The 18,855-nt window shown below is 39.8% G+C and overlaps 1 protein-coding gene across 3 annotated transcripts in view; it reads right to left on the bottom strand.

Annotated features, from left to right (window-relative positions):
* Nucleotides 1–4,300: 4,300 nt before the first annotated feature.
* Nucleotides 4,301–18,855, bottom strand: part of LOC111874436 (KH domain-containing, RNA-binding, signal transduction-associated protein 2) — a 255,170-nt gene continuing 240,615 nt past the window's right edge. The window contains exons 6-7 of one of the 3 annotated variants that reach the window (XR_002844564.2): nucleotides 6,586–6,858; nucleotides 4,301–4,489 (exon numbers count right to left, since the gene is read on the bottom strand). Coding sequence is in view for 2 of the 3 variants with exons in the window: in XM_023869946.2 (XP_023725714.1) it covers nucleotides 6,752–6,858 (107 nt within the window). In the remaining variant the exon portion in view is untranslated. Of the gene's footprint in view, nucleotides 4,490–5,996; nucleotides 6,859–18,855 lie in introns of those variants that run through there. The other 2 variants (XM_023869947.2, XM_023869946.2) reach the window with 2 other exon arrangements.

The following is an 18,855-nucleotide window of genomic DNA, read 5'->3' as shown; positions in this document are numbered from 1 at the left end:
ATTTCAACATTCACAAAAAAACAAACAATTTGTACTCAATTAAAACATTTGCATTTCTGCACATTAGACAACTGTATTGTATTTGGAAGATTATTTCAAGAATAATAAATGTCAGCAAGATATTTAATTGAGTGTTGTTTTTTTTTGTGTTAATATTCTGACAGTTTTTTTTGAAACTTTACATTTTTTATCCTTTGAAAGAATACACCAGAAGTGCTATTGTCGTGACCCAAGATGTTGGCTGGTCGACTGAATTACGTTGGCCGAGCGGTAGCGTAATAACTCAGTGATGATGATTGTCAGTTGGCTGCCTGTGCGTGTATTCCAACCACAAAGAGCAAATACTCACTACAGATTATAGAGGATTTATTGAGACTGTGTGTATGTTCTTAAAACCTAATCTAAACTAAGCTTGCAGCCCAATGGCTCGAGACATGAACCCTCACGCAGCTCAAGTTACACCAGCGGTTGTTGAAGGGTAGGTCCCAGACGAAACACTCCAGGACTCCACTAATTTATGAAAATGGCAGGGGTAGATATAACATTTTTTTTGTGGAAGCAGGTCAACCTCTTGACGTGCTATAAATTTTAGTAGAGGGCATGACCCCAGACATCAGACTCAAAAGTTCCTAAAACTACAAGGGGTTGCGAACCTTTGCAACACTATCATAACTCATCTATACAGACAGCACATTTGTCCAATCATAGCCGGTATAAATTACAAACATTAAACAGAAAATTGTAGATTTCTGAAATACTCAATTCATAAATAATACTGGGGAGAAATTATACATCTTGAAAAGAAAAGTTGCTTCCTGTATGAAAGCACACTATGTGTAATGTCGCCCAATGATTTATGCCTGGCTTGATTGTGTCTACTTGCATGCAGATGCCTGTACTTCAGTTCCAGTGAAGCCACATCGTGAAATAACAGCGAAGTACACAGGAGTGGCACCAGGCTAACCACATCAAAGCAGCAGCCAGGGTGAGCAGAACAAAATTTCTCATGTATGTAACTAATATGTGACAAAGTGCTGGAGTTATGTGGTTTCCCAAATAGAAATGTTTTCAGACTGCCTACCTGAATTATTCATTTTCCATCTGTCATTTATTACACTGCATAATAAAGGGTGAGATCCTAGCACTTTGAGGTTGAAAGTGCTACTGCAGAATTAAAAAGGTATAAATCGCCAGGTAGTGATCAATTTAGGGCAGAACTTATTCAAGCACAAGGCGAAATATTATGTATCCATAAACTAATTACTTCTATTTGGCATAAGGAAAAATTGCCTTGTCAGTGGAAGGAGTCTATTATTGTACCAGTTCACAAGGGTGATAAAACTGGTAATTATTGGGTGACATCCCTGCTATCAATTTCATACAAAATTTAATCCAATATTCTTCTCTCAAAGTTTAGTCTATATATAGATGACATTATTGGGGATAATCAGAGTGGGTTTTGACGTAACCGATCAACTACTGATCAGATCTTTTACATTTATCAGATATTGGAGAAAAAATGAGAGTACAATGAGACAGTATATCACCAATTCTTACACTTCAAGATTGCCTATGATTCAGTTAGGAGGGAAGTATTGTACAACATTCTGAGAGAGTTCAGGATACCCATGAAACTAGTTAGGCTGATTAAAATCTGTTTAAACGGAACATATGGTAAAGTCCGTATAGGTAAACATTTGTCTGATAATTTTTGTATCCAGAATGGTGTAAAAGAAGATGCTTTATTGCCACTACTTTCCAACTTTGCTTTTGAATATGCCATTAGGTAGGTCCAGGAAAAACAGCTGGGATTGAAATTAAATGGGACATATCAGCTGTTGGCCTATGCTGATGATCTGAATCTACTGGGTGATAATATAAACATCATAAAGAGAAACACACAAACTTTAATTGACCCTACTAGCAGGGAGGTTGGTCTAGAAGTAAACACTGAGAAAACTAAGTATACGTTGCTGTCTCCTCACCAAAAAGCAGGGCAAAATCATGACATAAAGATAGTAACATGTTTTGAAAATGTGGCACAGTTCAAATATTTGGAAACGATGATAACACATCAAAACCTGATTCAGGAGGAAATTAAGAGGAGACTGAACTCGGGTAATGCTTGCTACCATTCAGTCCAGAACCTTTCGTCTTCTCGTCTGCTGTCCAAAAATATAAAAATTAGAATATACGAAACTATAATTTTGCCTGTGGTTCTGTATGGGTGTGAAACTTGGTTTCTGACATTAAGGGATGACTGTGGGTGTTTGAGAACAGGGTGTTGAGAATAATGAACCAAAGAGAGATGAAGTGACAGGAGGTTGGGGAAAACTGCATAATGAGGAGCTTCATAACTTGTACTCTTCTTTAAGTATAATTACACCCATGAAGACAAGGAGGATGTTGTGGGCATGGGCTGCAGCACGAATGGGGGAGAAGAGGAATGCATATAGGATATTGGTGGGAAAGCCAGAAGGAAAGAGACCACTGGGATGACCAAGGCATAGGTAGGTGGACAATATTAAAATGGATCTTAAGAGAGATAGGATGGGATGGTATTGATTGGATTGATCTGGCTCAGGATAGGGACCAGTGGAGGTCTCTTGTGAACACGGTAATAAACCTTCGGGTTCAATAAAATGCTGGGAAATTCTTGAGTAGCTGCAGATTTGGCTTCTCCTCAAGAAGGGCTCAGCTCCTTAAGTAAGTAAGTAAGTAAGTAAGGATGATAACTGACCAGATTTGTATGGACAATATTGGGAAATCACATGACACCTTGTTCAGGGATGTAATAATGACAGTCTACACACAAATTGAAGCCAGTTAAAACCTGCAACTTTAAAGCTCAGTTTCCAGTACAAGGTGTCTTAAGACATTTTAAAGAGGGATGTTTGAGGGCGTTACATTTCCATTCAAATTCTCTTCTCTGAGTATTTGGCAATTGATTTGGTTCTTTTTGTTCACAACATCCCTGTGTAAATTATTTATGACTGTATGAATATTTTTATTGTATTTAGATCCACAATATCTTGAAATTTATGCCAGAAATTTTTCCTAACTTTTAATTTGACACAAGAAGTGAAATGACTGGATTGCACAATGCATAAACTCATTTCATGTCAGCTCTTAGAAGTTTTACTGGATAGTGAATAGAAATTTTAATGAATTTAAGCTACTGGCCCACTGACTATGTCAGTCCAAATGCAGGATGGGCTGAAAGACATGGGGCAGGCTCTCAGATTATTCTCCTGTAGATGAAGAGCGTAAGATGAAATTCCTTCCTATAAATTTGTACTGGTCTTTCAGTATTAACACCATTAATTAAAACACTGACACACATTATCTGCCAAGTGTGTGTATGTGTCGGGGAGGGGGTAAGAGGATGGAACAGTTACAACATGCAACCAAAAACTTTCTTGTTCTTGTTCTTTCTTGTTTTGAAAGATACTATTGCAGTATTGCAGTTACTGTCAAAGTGACTCAAGTCCACGTTTAAATATCATATGCAAATTTAACAGTAGAGGTAAAAATTGTTCTAATATGTAGATCAAGGAGAATGGCCTGACCACGCAGCAATATGTATCATTCCTAAAAAATTAACGAAGTATTCTGATGGAGTAGTTATTCTGAAGAAAATTTATGGCACAAAACATGAAACAACTATAAAACCCATGTAACAAGTTTTTTAATAATGTCCCACTGTGATATAAATACATTTATTCTCTGAACTAAAAGGCAGCAGATGAAGGAGCACATACACATAGTGTCAAAGCAAAGCACTCCTACCTTTACAGAAACATATTACCCTAATGCAATTTTTATATGTGAAATGATATGAGAGTAAAAACACATCCATAATGGATGGAGTAAATGAAGCTTCCATATACACGCCTGAATGCTCGTCAAATGTCATAGGCAAACCTGAAGAGATGTGCTGATGTGCCTATATGCAATACTGAATAGCCACACAAAACCAATTTAGAGATATGTATTATCATAGTCTGTAAATAACTATTATCATTCATAACATTTACATCACTTCCAATATTGGAATGAATGAAATGTGTTTAAGAATGTACAACCTAGATAAAATTATGGCTGCCATTGTCATATGGTAGTCTAGTTAACTCTAATATAACACAAAACATAAAAAAAATACTGCATGTGTTTTGAACTTTTCTGATATGAATTTAGAAGGATGGTTGTGGAACACGGAAAGGCATGACTATTGTTAACTGCTGTATCATTCTGGTGTCTGGACAGGAAACTGAAAAGTAACTCTGGAAGTAGTCACGTATGTATAAAAATATCTTTATTTAACAAGTAATATAACATCAAATAAAAACTGGAATGGTATAAGGCTGAAAAGAATTGGATGTTGTAATTTCTACAGAACTGATGAATTACACAAATAGACATGTAGGTAGGTGCCAGGGTGCCCCCTGGTGGTGTCTTCAAGCTGTCAGTCTTCAGCATCACCACCAAGCTGCAATAAGATAAAAAATAATCAGTTTTACAATACACTTCATATTCAAGTTGTCTTATTAAATTCAAATTTATATAATCAATATATGCACATAATTTAACATGCTACTATGCTAACTATAAATTCATTTAGCACTGCAATGTACTAACGTACTGTTTATTTTCAAAGTAAAGATGGAGGAAGTGTCTGTTATTTAAATGTTTACATCCAATAAGGATGCTTTTTTTTTCCATTTTATTAATATATGGGTTGAGTTCTTTAATCATTTTAGATGCGTCTGGGCTTTAATTTTGGTTTTGTTATAGAATGCAAGTTAGGGGCTGAGGAATTTATAATTAGCATATAAAATAAAAACTATAATTGGAAACTACTTTGTTTAGAAATTGAGCTGCTGGTTTACCTGGCATATTTTCGGTTCCAGACTCTGGGGCCACAAGTTTTGTTTTAGTTTGTTTTAAATGGCTGTGATTTACATTAAGAGTGACCTGGTGACGTCTAAAATAGGTTTCAATCACATTACATTATTACAAAATTATTTCACATCATTTCTACAGACAACAGCTTTATTTGGGGTGAAGGTTTCACAAATGTAATAATGAAAAAAACTTACAAAGATAATCTTATGAAAAATTAAAACTGTATGAAACAAATTAAGGACTTTGTTACATCTCATTCTACTCTACTAGTAATTATTTTTATTGTTATTATTATTATAATATTGTTTTATAGTTTTTTAAAAGACATATAAATATCTAGATCCAGTTTCATGGAAACAAGAGAATTATTTAAGTGTTTGATTGGGATTTGGTTTTTACATTCATGAAAAAGTCCACTTGGGGCAGCCAAGTACATTTAAGCCTGTACACTACTGTCGCAATTATGTCATTAAGTTTCACATAGATTGGACTTGTTTGCATTTTTTCTTTTAAATATTGGCATAAAAGGAAGGTAAGTTCTTTAAAAACAAAGGATGATAGTTTTCTTTCAAACTACATATTATTAATTTGCTGTCCATCTGTAAATTAGCCCTCCACCTGGGAGTTGATTAATAATGTCCAACTATTTTCTTACACATCTATAATCAAGAATAGAGGTTATTTAGAGAACACATATAAGAAAAACACAGTGGCTAGTCAGAAGAGGAGCTGGAGTAACTCGTTAAGGTGGAACAGCCAGCTGCCACCACTTCTACTAGAAAAAGCAAAATCTAACTACTCAGCATACACCACAATGCTGCAAGATAAGTTATTATCTAATATATCTAAACTTCTATGTGTTACATAATACATAGCATACTTCTCATGTTAAGAATAAGCTGACACTAAAATAAAAATAAATGAAAACAAGTACAAGATTATGTATAAAGACAATTCAATTAGTGTCATAATTATTAAAATACTAATTTAGCAATGCTGCCCTATTATCAATACCCTTTATTATCGCATAGTTGTTCCACCTTAATTTTCATGAACAAATTTTTGTAATAAGAAATGCCAATCCTGCCTTCCACATTACAGAACTCAAAAACACTTTATTGGCACAACTATAGTGGCACCAACGAACTAAACAAGAAAACTGACTGACTTCCGCAATGCATGTGTGTAAGGTTCCTGGTTACTTTGTGCTGCTTGGAATGTCACCAACCAAGATTTTTCTGTTATCATAACTAATTTGGAGTTCCTATATTCAGACCTTGTCTTTGTTCCTTAATCAGTCACCTGTTGTGATTGTCTTTTTCATTACATTCATTTGGTCCTGTGATTATTACATAGGGACAAAGATGAAATTATGTGGCTTGTTACAAACAAATTATAAGTCATAGTTACAAAAGTATTAAACAACTCTCGGAATAATTAAAGTTGACACCATTTGGGGGGTATAGGATTTACCAAATATTAAAATGTGAAAGGACGGATTAAAGGGGAACTGAAAACATGTAACCGAATACATATTCACAAGAATGGATACTAAGCATGAAGAGTGAGTCTCCATGCTGTGCAATCACTGCCACTGACACACTTCCACTCCATAATTGTCATCACATAATTCCATTTTTCTTGGTTGAATTTATCTGAAATTTGGGCAGCTTCACTCACATCTTGCATCATCGCAGAATTTCTCAAACACACAAGAGCAGAGCGGAGCAGGGTGGGGGTGGTGCGGGGCCGCCCCCTCCCTTCCGCTGTTGTCACTTAGGGTAAAACAGCAGCAGATGCCGCCACTGCTGCTGCTATTGGTGCAGGTGGTGCCGCGGCTGGCCCATTACTTGGTCGGGCGGGTGTAGGGTGCCGGGCGGAATCGCGAGCGATCCGTAGCGGCCCCTGAAGCTGCCGGTGCTTTGAATCCTTTCCATCGGTTGCCGGTCTCGTCTGCGAGCAAGAGGGTCGGACAAACAGAAAACGAAAACAACTACAATTCACTGAGATTCCATACAATTAGAATGCTTTCTTTTCTAGTGTGATTAAAAATGGCGGTATAAAATAATAACATTTATGTGAAGATGGGAAAATTGGTAAGTGAACGCATATAGTTGTTCATGTGCATACTTGTCTACTTGTGCAAATGCTAAAATGCATTTCTGAATTTCAAATAAAAAGCTGTTTTCCATGAGATAAACAATAAAGAAATATTAACAACTGTTATTACATGAACTATTGAGAAAACTCATGCGAACCGAACAGTAGCTGAACTAACACCTTGGCCCCAACAAGTAATCATCATCTTCAAGGATTGGACCCATTCTAATTACAATTTTCTCTGTTCACTCCATCCATTTGGTGGCCTCCCACATTCCTTTTCTCTTCTATTTACTTAGTATGTGCATATACATTTACATACATATATAAATACGCAAAACACACATACCGAAACATACTTATCAGTGGAATTCATCACAACTTTAATGAAATACAAAGAGAGAATTTTTTCCCGAAGTCTGCATCGCGGGGCATGGGAACTGAGTCCAGTGTTACACTGCCTGTTTGAAGCGGCACAGTTTACTTTGTATCTCCAAAAAATTTAAAACTAACGGTGCATTTTGAGTATAATCCAGCACCACAAACTGCGAAGCGCACCAGATGATGACACTGCACCCATGTGAACAGGAGTGCAATCAAAACTGTAAGAATATGAATGTGCAATCATTTAGCACTATTTACGTTTTATATGACGAATGTATGGATGGCTTTTAGATGGAACACTGAAAGAGATGTGCTGTGGACTGAAGAATATACGAAATACGTAATTTCTCTCTTCCGTTATCTCCATTTCAGAACCGTGTGCATTAGGAGATGTTGGTTGGTAATTTGCCAAAAGTTTCTAATGCAATATACTAGTATTTTACTGGGGCTCAAAGCTTACAGCTTTCCAGATGCCTGCATAAATACTGTAACTACAATGAACATATGAAAAACTACGAAAATAACTAATAACTACGGACAGAGAATATATACAAGCGTTAAAAGTATAGATTTTCATTAGTTTGTTTGAAAATGGGAAACTTTAAGGCACTGTGCTCACTAGTATGGTACACTGTGATCTACTACCATGGATAATACTGAGGAAACAGTAGCGTTAAATTCATTATCTTCTACAAAATAAAAATTGTATAAATTAATGGCAGTGCCAATGTTGAACTATCGTAGTGAAAACGGGGATTCCTAAGATCAGCAACTTCATATTCTCTTTCACCCAAAGAGGGACGCACATACATAGGTTGATCAAAGACCAACGGCAAACTTAAAGTTATTGAGATATGAGTAATTTGGAGCATAAAAGGGAAAGTTTTCCCTGTGCTTAACTAATTCAGCCCTACGCCATGAAAGCGTATGGAGGAGTGGATATAAAGATTCAAGGTTTTTTTGACCTCGGCACTAGTTGGAGGTGAGTGGTCATCTTCATGTCCCGGCCGTTTTAACCCCAGAGTCAATCTGGACGAAATGTAGAGGGGAAAATTCTTGGCCCTACGGGGACTCGAACCCCGACCTCTTGGTCGTCCAGCCTGTCGCTATACCAGCTCTCAATTTGTAGCATAAAATATTTTGTATTTTGTTTACTATCTTCTTCAATCTGGTTTCTTGCTTCGCTTATTTTTCGTTCCTGAAAATGGAAGCGATATTTTCATACGAAACGTCGGTTGCTTTTAAACGTGACATTACAGAAGACAGAACTCTTCATAACCACTGCTACAAGTACCTCAAACTGTAGGAATAGTTGTTTGATTCACGACTATTCAGTTATGGCATTTGAACGTTTAGTCTCGATTTCTTTTGTACAGTGGTGTCACGGAGACTACAATACGTCACAAGATTCACATTACTTCCGGCGGCAAACTAGTGTCGAGTATGCTGATATGCTTTCTGTGTACGGCCTGAGCTACTTCGAACTACCATCAGCGTTGGTATACAAACCGGGGGCAATGCTACGGACATGGTTTGCAGCGGCACACCGCAACCGTAGGAGACAGGTGAAATCATGCCACCAGAACACACGGTAGCGCCCGCATAAGCACCGTGAAGAATTAAGAGGAAACATTACATGCTCTCTCTGTACATGTTACCAAGCAACCAGCACTTGTCTCGCTTCAAAAGGGCAGACCCTTCTCAGACTGGCCTATACACTTCGTACGGAGTTGTGTAATTCTCATGTGTAACTCGTACAAGGGGCATAGCCAGGGGACATCTTCGCCTACAGTTCTATCGACAGCTTCTGCACAAACCTGCATGAACCCGACTGACAGTGCCGTGAACTGTGGGCTGATGGGGCAACATTCACAATGAGCGGAGTCAATCCTCCACTGGGCACTGGGGAATCTCCATGCTACACGTCATCTTCATTTCAACAAAGACGGTTAACTAATTGGACCGTACCTGACAGCGAATAGTACTGTCGCGTACAGACCCGGTGCTAAGCAGTGACTCTGTAAACACCGGCCGTTAGTAGGTAATGTCCGAATCATTCACGCACGCAACAATAGAAGAAAGGCGTTTTCTGTTTGATCCGCGCTGCGACTGTTGCTATGCAACGACGAGGTACATACACCTCTACTACAACAACAGCAACGACAGAGGTTGTGTTTTCCGCGGCGTCCGTACTGAGGAGTTATCTTGAAGACAACTGACGCTACAGGAGTCAGGTCATGGTTCACTTGTGGAGTGTTAAGCAGCGGGCAACGGCATAGGAATAGCCATTGTGCAGAGCTGTTACTAAATAAACCGAGAAGACTTAGTGTCGAGTGATTTGTATTAGTGGGGAAATCGCCAAAAGTGTAATAATTATTTGTAGTTACGACCGGTAAGTATCCAATAAATCCAACTACCAATCCAAACCAGCGTCTTAGTCACTGTGACACGTGACAGTATTGGCGTTCAGTACGCTGATATCCTTCATTGGAAAAGATATCCCTTAATATCTAGTGCCATGTGATTTCGTCACGATGGTGCCCTTTCCCGTTTTTCACGCCAGCTGCATAACTGGTTAAGCAACCATTTTCATAGGGTTTGATCTTTTGACCTCTCTCTCTAAAAGCAAGTAAAGGCATCCCTGTAACAGGCCGTCGAGGCCCATAGGGTTGTGAGATGATGAGGTTCCCACATTTTCTAGACAATCGGCTCATAGATGACGACAAGGTTGTCAGCCTTACGCGCCGGCCGTCCTTTATCCCCAAGAATAGTCCTGGTACTCAATTTTGTTAGAGGCTAAGTCGACCCCAGGGCCACAGTGCGGTTTAGCTCAAATAAAAAAAATCCAATGACTCTCTCTCTCTCTATATATACTATATATACACACACATATACATAATATGTGGCAAGTAGACCCGTTGATAGGCAACGACACGCAAACAGCAACAGACGGAGTTCTTTTTTTCTTCTGTACGGTCCGTGGCGACATGTAAGCAGGACAGTGAGTGAGGATTGAGTCCAGTCAGTCACTGGAGAGCTGCTGTGGCGGTGGCCGGGACAGTTGGGAAACCCTCAGGAAGCGGAACGTCCTCAGCTGGAAGACTTAAGTGTGTGCTACGGTAACTGTAAAGCGTGTCAATTAGTGAAATGGCTATAATTACTTGCAGTCACGGATCTGAAAAAGTTGAATAAATCCAATTACCGATCTAAACCCGGTCTATAGTCACTATCACGTGACAACTGGTGTCAGAATTGGGACTGAATTGACTGCTCAGTCGGATTGAATTGCTAGACTGAAGACTGCAGTTGATAGTTGTATCGTCGTGTTACATAAAAATGGAACAAATGACGGAATAGAGGATGGAAAGGCTGCTAGCCAAAGATAAAGAATTCCACGAAAGGATGGTGGTTGATATAAGAACCTACCAACTGAGCGCGCGAAAAGAGATGGGTTCAATTCAAGAATAATGGCCAAGATGGACGCCCATCAGGAAAGTATGGAAGCCAGTATGAAGGCCTGGCGAAGAGACGACGGAGCGGCTAACTTTGAAGTCCCTAATGAAGACATCGCAGTAGAATCTATAGGGGCACTGGAGGACCGATATGCGGACCGGCATCTAGCCGTAGGGTACCGCCGATAGCTGAAGTAATGGATCCAAGACAGAGGTGGGTCCGGGAAGATGGCCGCCGCCCGCAGACGGATGACCGGCCGTGCCATTCCTGCATCGCGTAAGGAACCAGGATGGGACAATGTTGCAAGAGGAGCCACCGAAGGACCGATGCTCGAGAGGAGACGATGGACGTGCCCGAAATGCAACAATGGAATAAAGGACCGACGGAAGCTATGTCTAGGAAGCGAGAGAGCATTCAACAAGACCGTCAGGCACTCTCTCGGAGTGGACGTCGTGAAGCGAGCAGTCTAGACGTCCAAATCACAGCCCTCAGAAAAGAACAAAGATGATGGTAGTAGACCTGGACCGGCTCGCACCTTATCAGGGAAGTGGTCGGGACCAGCGGTCTCAAGGAGAAAGCAGCGGGAGAAGGTGGACAGTAGTCACCGTGGGAAATGACAAATGGGGAAGGAAGGAGAGGCCGATCAGAGACGTCTCAAGCACAGCCAGCGGAAAAGAAGAAATAGCGGTACGCCTGTGGGCCATTCGGAGCAAAGAGCCTTAAAATGTGGTATGTAGGCCCACTGCTAGGCAATGACGGCGGCCCTAGACAACGGCCCATAAACAGCAACATACGGTGTTTCCTGTGATGTCCGCGCCGACGTTATAAGCAGACAGTCCGTAGGGCGTGAGTTCAGTCAATTAGTCAAGAGTTGGTGTAGCTGAGGCCGGGACAGTTCGGGAACACAGAGAAAGAGGAATGTCCACCGCTGGAAGTCGTTACCAAAAGACTGGTAAAGACACAGAATGCTGCGAAAACTTAAGTGGGTACTCTAGTGATCTGTAAAGTGTGTGAATTAGTGAAAATGTTATAATTACTTGTAGGCATGGATCTGTAAGAGTTCAATAAATCCAATTACCAATCCAAACCCGTCTACTGTCACTCTATCACGTGGCTATGTTTTCATTCCACTATATGGTAGCTTAAAAAGAGACGAGAAAAGCCATGTCTTAAATTTGTCACCACTAACAAGCTCTTAGACGAATCTGCCTTCAAATTATCATCCTTTGCGTATACTTCTGCTGGCGCTCGTATCATATTCAAAACATTTCTGCTCAATCACCTGCAATGCAATCTTCAAAGCCACTTGAACCTTCACTCCGTGTGACAACCCTTCATCACGGGAAAAATAGAAACTGCATAATGCGGGATCAAAGAGAGAGCGCGTGCGAAAGCACTTCAGTCTCATGCTTGGCGACTTTCTGCTGCTCAAGCGGTGACTGATTTACCCGAGCAATGTCACAGAGGAGAATCCAGTCGCCAGACACCCACATTTCAGGACGCCTCAGGCAAACTGTGTCCCGTAAGATTTGAGGTTTTCACGGCGGTGACTATGAAGGAAGCAGTCTTCTGGGATGTGGCGCCGCGTAGATATTGTGTTACCGGACGTTTCGGAGGAACGTATCGCCTCCATCTTCAGGATAGAAGACAAGAAGCAATCCGTGAGCTAACCAGCGTGAGCAGGTGCAACAGACCCAGTCTGAGTCTGTTCCACCTGCTCACGCTGATTCGCTCGCGAATTTCTTCTTGTCTTCTACCATGAAGACGGAGGCGATACGTTCCTCCGAAACGTCGGTTAACACAATATCTACAAGGCGCCACATCCCAGAAGACTGCTTTCTTCAAAATGTGTCCTGTTCATGGCTGAACATCTCCTTGGTGACTATACCACCTTCAAAAATAAACTTGTTCACGATGCTCGGATAACAGAAACAGACTTCCAACAACACTTCAACTTTAGAGCGATACTGTGGCTCTCGGTGAGATGAGTATAAAGGGCTTGTCATTTGTGACTGGGTCAGGTTTAGGCAAATGTACCACTCGCGTCGATCTTTCACTGAAATCACAGCATTGTTCCTGCATCGGCATTCTTGGTAGGATGTGTTGGCAATTATGATACCTCTGTAGATCCTAAATGAGGGTGTGTGGCACCTACAAACGAAAATTCAAGACTTTCTGTAACTTCACTGCAGTCTCCTCTCCTCACATTATTCAGTGCCGCAAGCAGCCTGCTATATGGGTCACTTTCCAATGGTTCACAACCATCCTTGAATTCTGATACAGTTAACTGTACTGGGACAGTGTTCGCCAGTCTGAAACACACGTATCGTTTGAAGCACACGTGCTTCTATTGACAAAAAGTGATGTTAGCCTGATACTCCAGGCGATCCATTTTCCCATCTCATAACCTCCTACATACTGTGCTCTCTTCTGTGACTTGTCACGCTCATTATTTTAACAACCGAAGGATCCCAATATAAATAAATGTGTACATCAACACATACAGAGGCAGGCTCCAGATTCCATCCCACAACAGCGCTGTGTTCGCTTTTGTATCGGAACACTTTCAAGCTAGCACATGTGTCATGTTCCTTGGGATAACGAAATACGAGGTTAGGCAGAAGAACTTGACGGTCTAACATAGCTAATAACAAAGCCAGCCATGGGGAATTATTCTGACCTAGTTCCGTCCATCTCACAACCTGACCCATCTAAATTATATCCATCACCTTTTATATCTTCCAAGTAGCCACTTTCCAATAGGTTTCCTCACTAACATATCTGCATTATTTGTTCTCCACATTCGAGCTGATGATGTTTCCAGTTGTGTAGTATTCTGAACTGCTTCAAGTACACAAATTTGTAGCATACTGTTTAGACAACGTGGTTAACGTACAACTATACACATAGCTTCCTGCATTCCTACGCGAAGGTTGGAGCACTTCAGCGATTACAGGGCTGAAGATCTGTGTACACAGACCACACTGCTTTCTTTGAATAAAATCTATACGGCTTGGTAATATAATGATGCAAATATTTCTACTCTTACTGGATACAGTATTTGGGGTGAGGTAGGTTAATGTAAATGAGTAAGCTAGCAGAAGTCAGGAAGAATTGCTGTACTCTGTCACACAGTACAAATAAAATAAAAATGAATTATTTTGAATCTCAAAATGTAAGAACAAGAATGAGAGATAAAGGAGAATCAAATCTTATGGTTCTAAAGGGTTCCGACGATGGTGGATAACAAACAGAATTACTGGGGCTTTAGACTTTCTTCATCGTCCGGAATTCTAGGTGACAGAGGACCCAACGTTTCGGAAACTGGATGTGTTACCGTCTTCAGGTGAGAAGGAAGACACCTACTCAGTTGAGCCCCTTAGAAAGAGCACTGGATTAGCTCTTTCTAAGGGGTCTACCTGAGTAGGTGTCTTCCTTTACACCTGAAGACGGAAACACATCCAGTTTCCGAAACGTCGTGTCCGCTATTACCTAGAATTCCGGATGATGGAAAAAGTTAAAAAACCCAGTAATTCTATAAATCTTTTTGTTACGTAGTTTTGCAACAGAGAAGTGGCGTCACGGTATCTGTCTCAACAGAATGAAGACCTTCAGCAATAACTTTCTGCTATGGAACCCTGTGACAATCGCTAAACTGTGTGTTCCTGTAAAATGCTGCCATACTCAAAAGCTCAGTCTTGTAGGACAACCCAGCGTTATTCTTAAGGCTTAGAACGCTAGTTTAATTGGGGGCCGAATATGGTATTGTTCTGCACCACAGAAGTGCGGGCCATTCTTCCGTTGCTATACTCATTGTCCAAAGAAAAGGAGATACACGTGCGAGGGACGTCATTTTACAATAAAATATGCAGTAAACAAGAGACGAAATGCATTCTTTACTATTTTGCACATCTCATTAACTCTGATGTTCATTTATTGCCAATATAAATCTAATGCTGCGAAGCCAATCGTACTGTGTATGATCAGAAATTATTTTTCCTTGCATTCTGTTAAATATTCAGACACAAAATTGGCTCAAGCAAGTTTTGGATCTTAATTAAATCTACATTTTATACACTGTACTAATTTCCTTTATAATCACTCATTTTTGAGACACTCAATAAGCTGGATTTCAGCTTCATGTGGACAGATGGTTCATAATTAAACTGACCCGAAACGTTTTAGTACATACAGACATAATGATAATACATTTTGTAGAAATCTGTCCACTGGTTTCGGAGCTATAGTATGAGGTCAGATTGCCTCAGCTCACACTATGGACAAAATGTTTAAACAGTGTGTACTTCATGAGAAGTGATTTTATTAACATTCTGACCTAGAGTTAAGAAACAAAACTGTATCATCATCTCACATATAAATAACTTATTTAAAATTTTTCTGACATTACCTCATACCCACATATATATAAACTGTACTTTTGTTTATTTGGGGGCACGCGGTACCATAGTTGGTTGAGGCCGGAAAGTCGCGGATTCGATTCCCGATGAGGCCAATGGATTTTTCAAGTGATCATATCCTTCCAGTCGCACTATGGTTCTGAGGTCGACTCAGCCTTTAAGAGAAATGACTACCAGGAATCTTCCTGGGGGGGGGATAAAGGACGGCAGGCGCGTAAGGCTGACAACCTTACCGCCATCTATGAGCCGACTGTCTAGAAAATGTGGAAGCCTCAACGTCTCACAACCCTATGGGCCTCCACGGCCTGTTACAGGCATAGCTTTACCTTGCCTTTTTTACTTTCGTTTATTTATGAATATACAGGGTGGTCTGTTCTGGTATGGATAAAAGTAAAACGTTATGAAAATAAAAAGCAGTAAATGGTACGGTGCTTGTCTGTTGCATATGTGTTAATTACACATGGGGGTTCTGTTATGTGATATTCAGTGTACCGGTTCTGCTTGAATCATGGAAAATCTTAAGATGGCATCCAGCGCAAAGCAGCAAGAAAAGTGTGTCTCGTCTTTCACTTGGCATGCATGATGGCCAAATAAATGGAGCTGGAAGTTAATTTTTTGAAAGGTTTGCTGTTTTGATGCGAGGTGCCATTTGATATCAGTGCATGGGTGAACACTCATAAGGTCTGGCAAAGAACGCTGTGGCGTTCAAACAAATGCCACAGGGGATCCTGCAAAAATACGAGAAGAACCGTATGAACTAAATCGTTTCAGAAAGAGGGCTCACAACGAAGGATAAATCGCCCACCATTGTAGGTCAAATTGTTATTTAGCAAAAAGAGGTAACAGTTCATTTTTCACAATGTTTTTCTCTCATCCATAATCGAACAGATTATACTGTATCGCTATTTCTCGATAATTCTGCATTAATAATTATTTTATAAGAATTACCACCTGTCATTTTTAAGTGGGACTAAGCGTGTTACTAAGTGCATTAACATGGCAGAAACATACCAAAATTTACAATTAAAACCACTCAAGATGTTTTATCGATTTGTAATACAATATGTGGGAATTAAACTATACGCCTGAAATTGGTGTCTTTTGATTATTTGCTTTACAGCCGAATTAATCAGAACTGAATATCTTAAAATGCAGAATGAAAGCAGCATAAGCAACTCTGCAGTTACAGGGATATGAGATTTACACCCTGATACCGAGTCAATTTTTCTAAGGCTCAAGTAAGGAATCATTTGTGGTGAAGCCTCTCAACATAATTATAATACACGCAATACAGATATCCCTTTGGTGCTACAGCCTCAATTTGGGCCTTGGCCAACCTTCATGAAAGTCTCCGTTTCACGTCGATTTACTAGATCTTAGAAATTCGGTAGGACTCCTTGGGCGAGTGATCAGCTCGTCGCAAGGCCTCTACCCGTACATAAACACAGAAAAACGCACACGCACACACACACTGAACATCCATGCCCTAAGTGGAATTCGAACCCACGATCCCGAGGCAGCGAAGACAATGCACACCTTAGACCGCTCAGCTACCGTGACCGACAATGCAGACATACGGTAACATAAAAGTGAATACATTTCACGGTATTAAACAAAATGCCTAAACAGGATTTGAGGTCCTCACATCGGTGGTTACGAAGAGTATTATCCTCTGGGATTAATGATGTGTAGTCCGCTGAAAGTCAACCGAAATGTTGGTTGACATTCAACAGACTTCAGGACGTTATATCCCAGAAGATAGTACTCTTCAAATGTCTACATGTCAAGCAATTTTTCAAGCATCTGCACTTGAGTCTACTGTACTAGAAGGAAGTCCAAATGAGAACAAGGTCATCCACTCAGAATTATATATCTACAGCCTGTCAACTAACATTTCTTAAACATAAATATGGACTGAAATTAAGGCAAGAACATTGCTGAGGAATAATGAAAAACTGCAATCAGACACAGCTTTACAATGATTTGACAAAACCTCTTGTTGGAAGTGATATAAGGCAGAAGAAACATACCCTCTCTCCTTGCCCAGTAAGTTTAACATGCCCACAAATTTTCCATCTAAATCAACTAACACAGTAATACACATAATGTATCAGATTACTGCACGCATACTCAGTCCTTTCTCGTTCAATTTGCTGACACACAGAAACACAATCTTCCTAATGGCAGCTGTTATAATTTGAAATGGTGTCTTCATCATCGTGAAAAGAAAAAAAGAAAGATTCTTACTCGGTGTCCTTTAGGTGATCAGCTACATACATACATACATACATACATACATACATACAAGAGAGTCCTTTTCTAGAGCACCTGTTGCTTTTCAAAGACAGCAAATCAATACACACCTGGTAGAGATGGGACTGACGGTACCACTAGTGTCTGCTCAAATGATCATAGAGGGGAAGCAGGGGACTCTTGAGACAATGAAGTGCCAACATGAAACATGGTACAATTACTAGTGGTTTCACAGTCAACTAATATGATTTTGTAACCTTTCAATCTGGTAATTAATGAACTACAGTAAAACTTGGTTATAGCAACATTGGTTTCTGCGACACCTTGTCTATTGCGTCAAATATTCAATGGTACGAACTAATTCCTCATAAAGCAACTGTTTTTATACCTTGCTTAGTACGACATGCACAAATGCATCAACCTCGTATGTAACGTCATTTTCATTCCTGAATTTCTCTGATATGGACATTGAACGTAATTTAGAAAGTGTGTATTGGGCAAGTAACAGGAAACAGATGAAGATAACTGATTACTGTACTCGTATCTAGGTACAGTAAGGCACAACAATTGATGTAATCTACTGTAATTTGGTGAGTAGGCCTACCTTTAATATACAGTATTAGTGCGGTGTGTATTGTCAGTGAAAAGCGCTGTAATATGTCTTTGATATTACAAATTTGGGCAATTCCACGTTAATGTTACGTTAGTCTGTACTTAACTATGTATTTCACTAAAGAAATGCAACATTTTAACTCGGTTTTTGGTAGATTTTTACGCGACTAACATAAGGCTACTGTGGAAGTGCCCATTTCGGTTACAACGACATTCGTTTATAACGACACTATTTTTAGGTCCCTTTGATGATGTTATAACCAAGTTCTACTGTACTTGTAAACAATTATAAAATACCTTATCACAAAACAGGTCTTCTACTGTCATGTTTTCAGCTACAGTATTACCACTTCACAAATTTCATGAGGAAATGCAACAATTTTTAAGAAACTAGTGGGTCAAAAGAACAGACCTCCAATTAAATATAAATTAAAATATAAAAAAGAAAGGCAAAGAAAATTTTCCACTTTTCACAGAGATTATCATGCTTTCCTTTAATCTCTTTACTCATATGCAATGACAAGTGCTACTAACCAGTAAAATATACAAGTATTTTTAGTGCAGAAGTGTTTATTTGCCTTTCAACTTGTATTCCAGATGTGCATGGTAGATAGTGCCCATGCAATGTGTACATTTGAGGTTGGCACTGACACAGGAGGGAAATGCAGAGATTATACTGAAGTACTGAGCAGTCTCAAGAGAGTAAAAGGGAGCAAGAAGTATTCCAGTT

The sequence above is a fragment of the Cryptotermes secundus genome, unplaced genomic scaffold (genome assembly GCF_002891405.2).
Source record: "Cryptotermes secundus unplaced genomic scaffold, Csec_1.0 scaffold328, whole genome shotgun sequence".
In the NCBI taxonomy this organism is placed as follows: domain Eukaryota; kingdom Metazoa; phylum Arthropoda; class Insecta; order Blattodea; family Kalotermitidae; genus Cryptotermes; species Cryptotermes secundus.
This window is presented reverse-complemented; position numbering and strand designations above follow the sequence as displayed.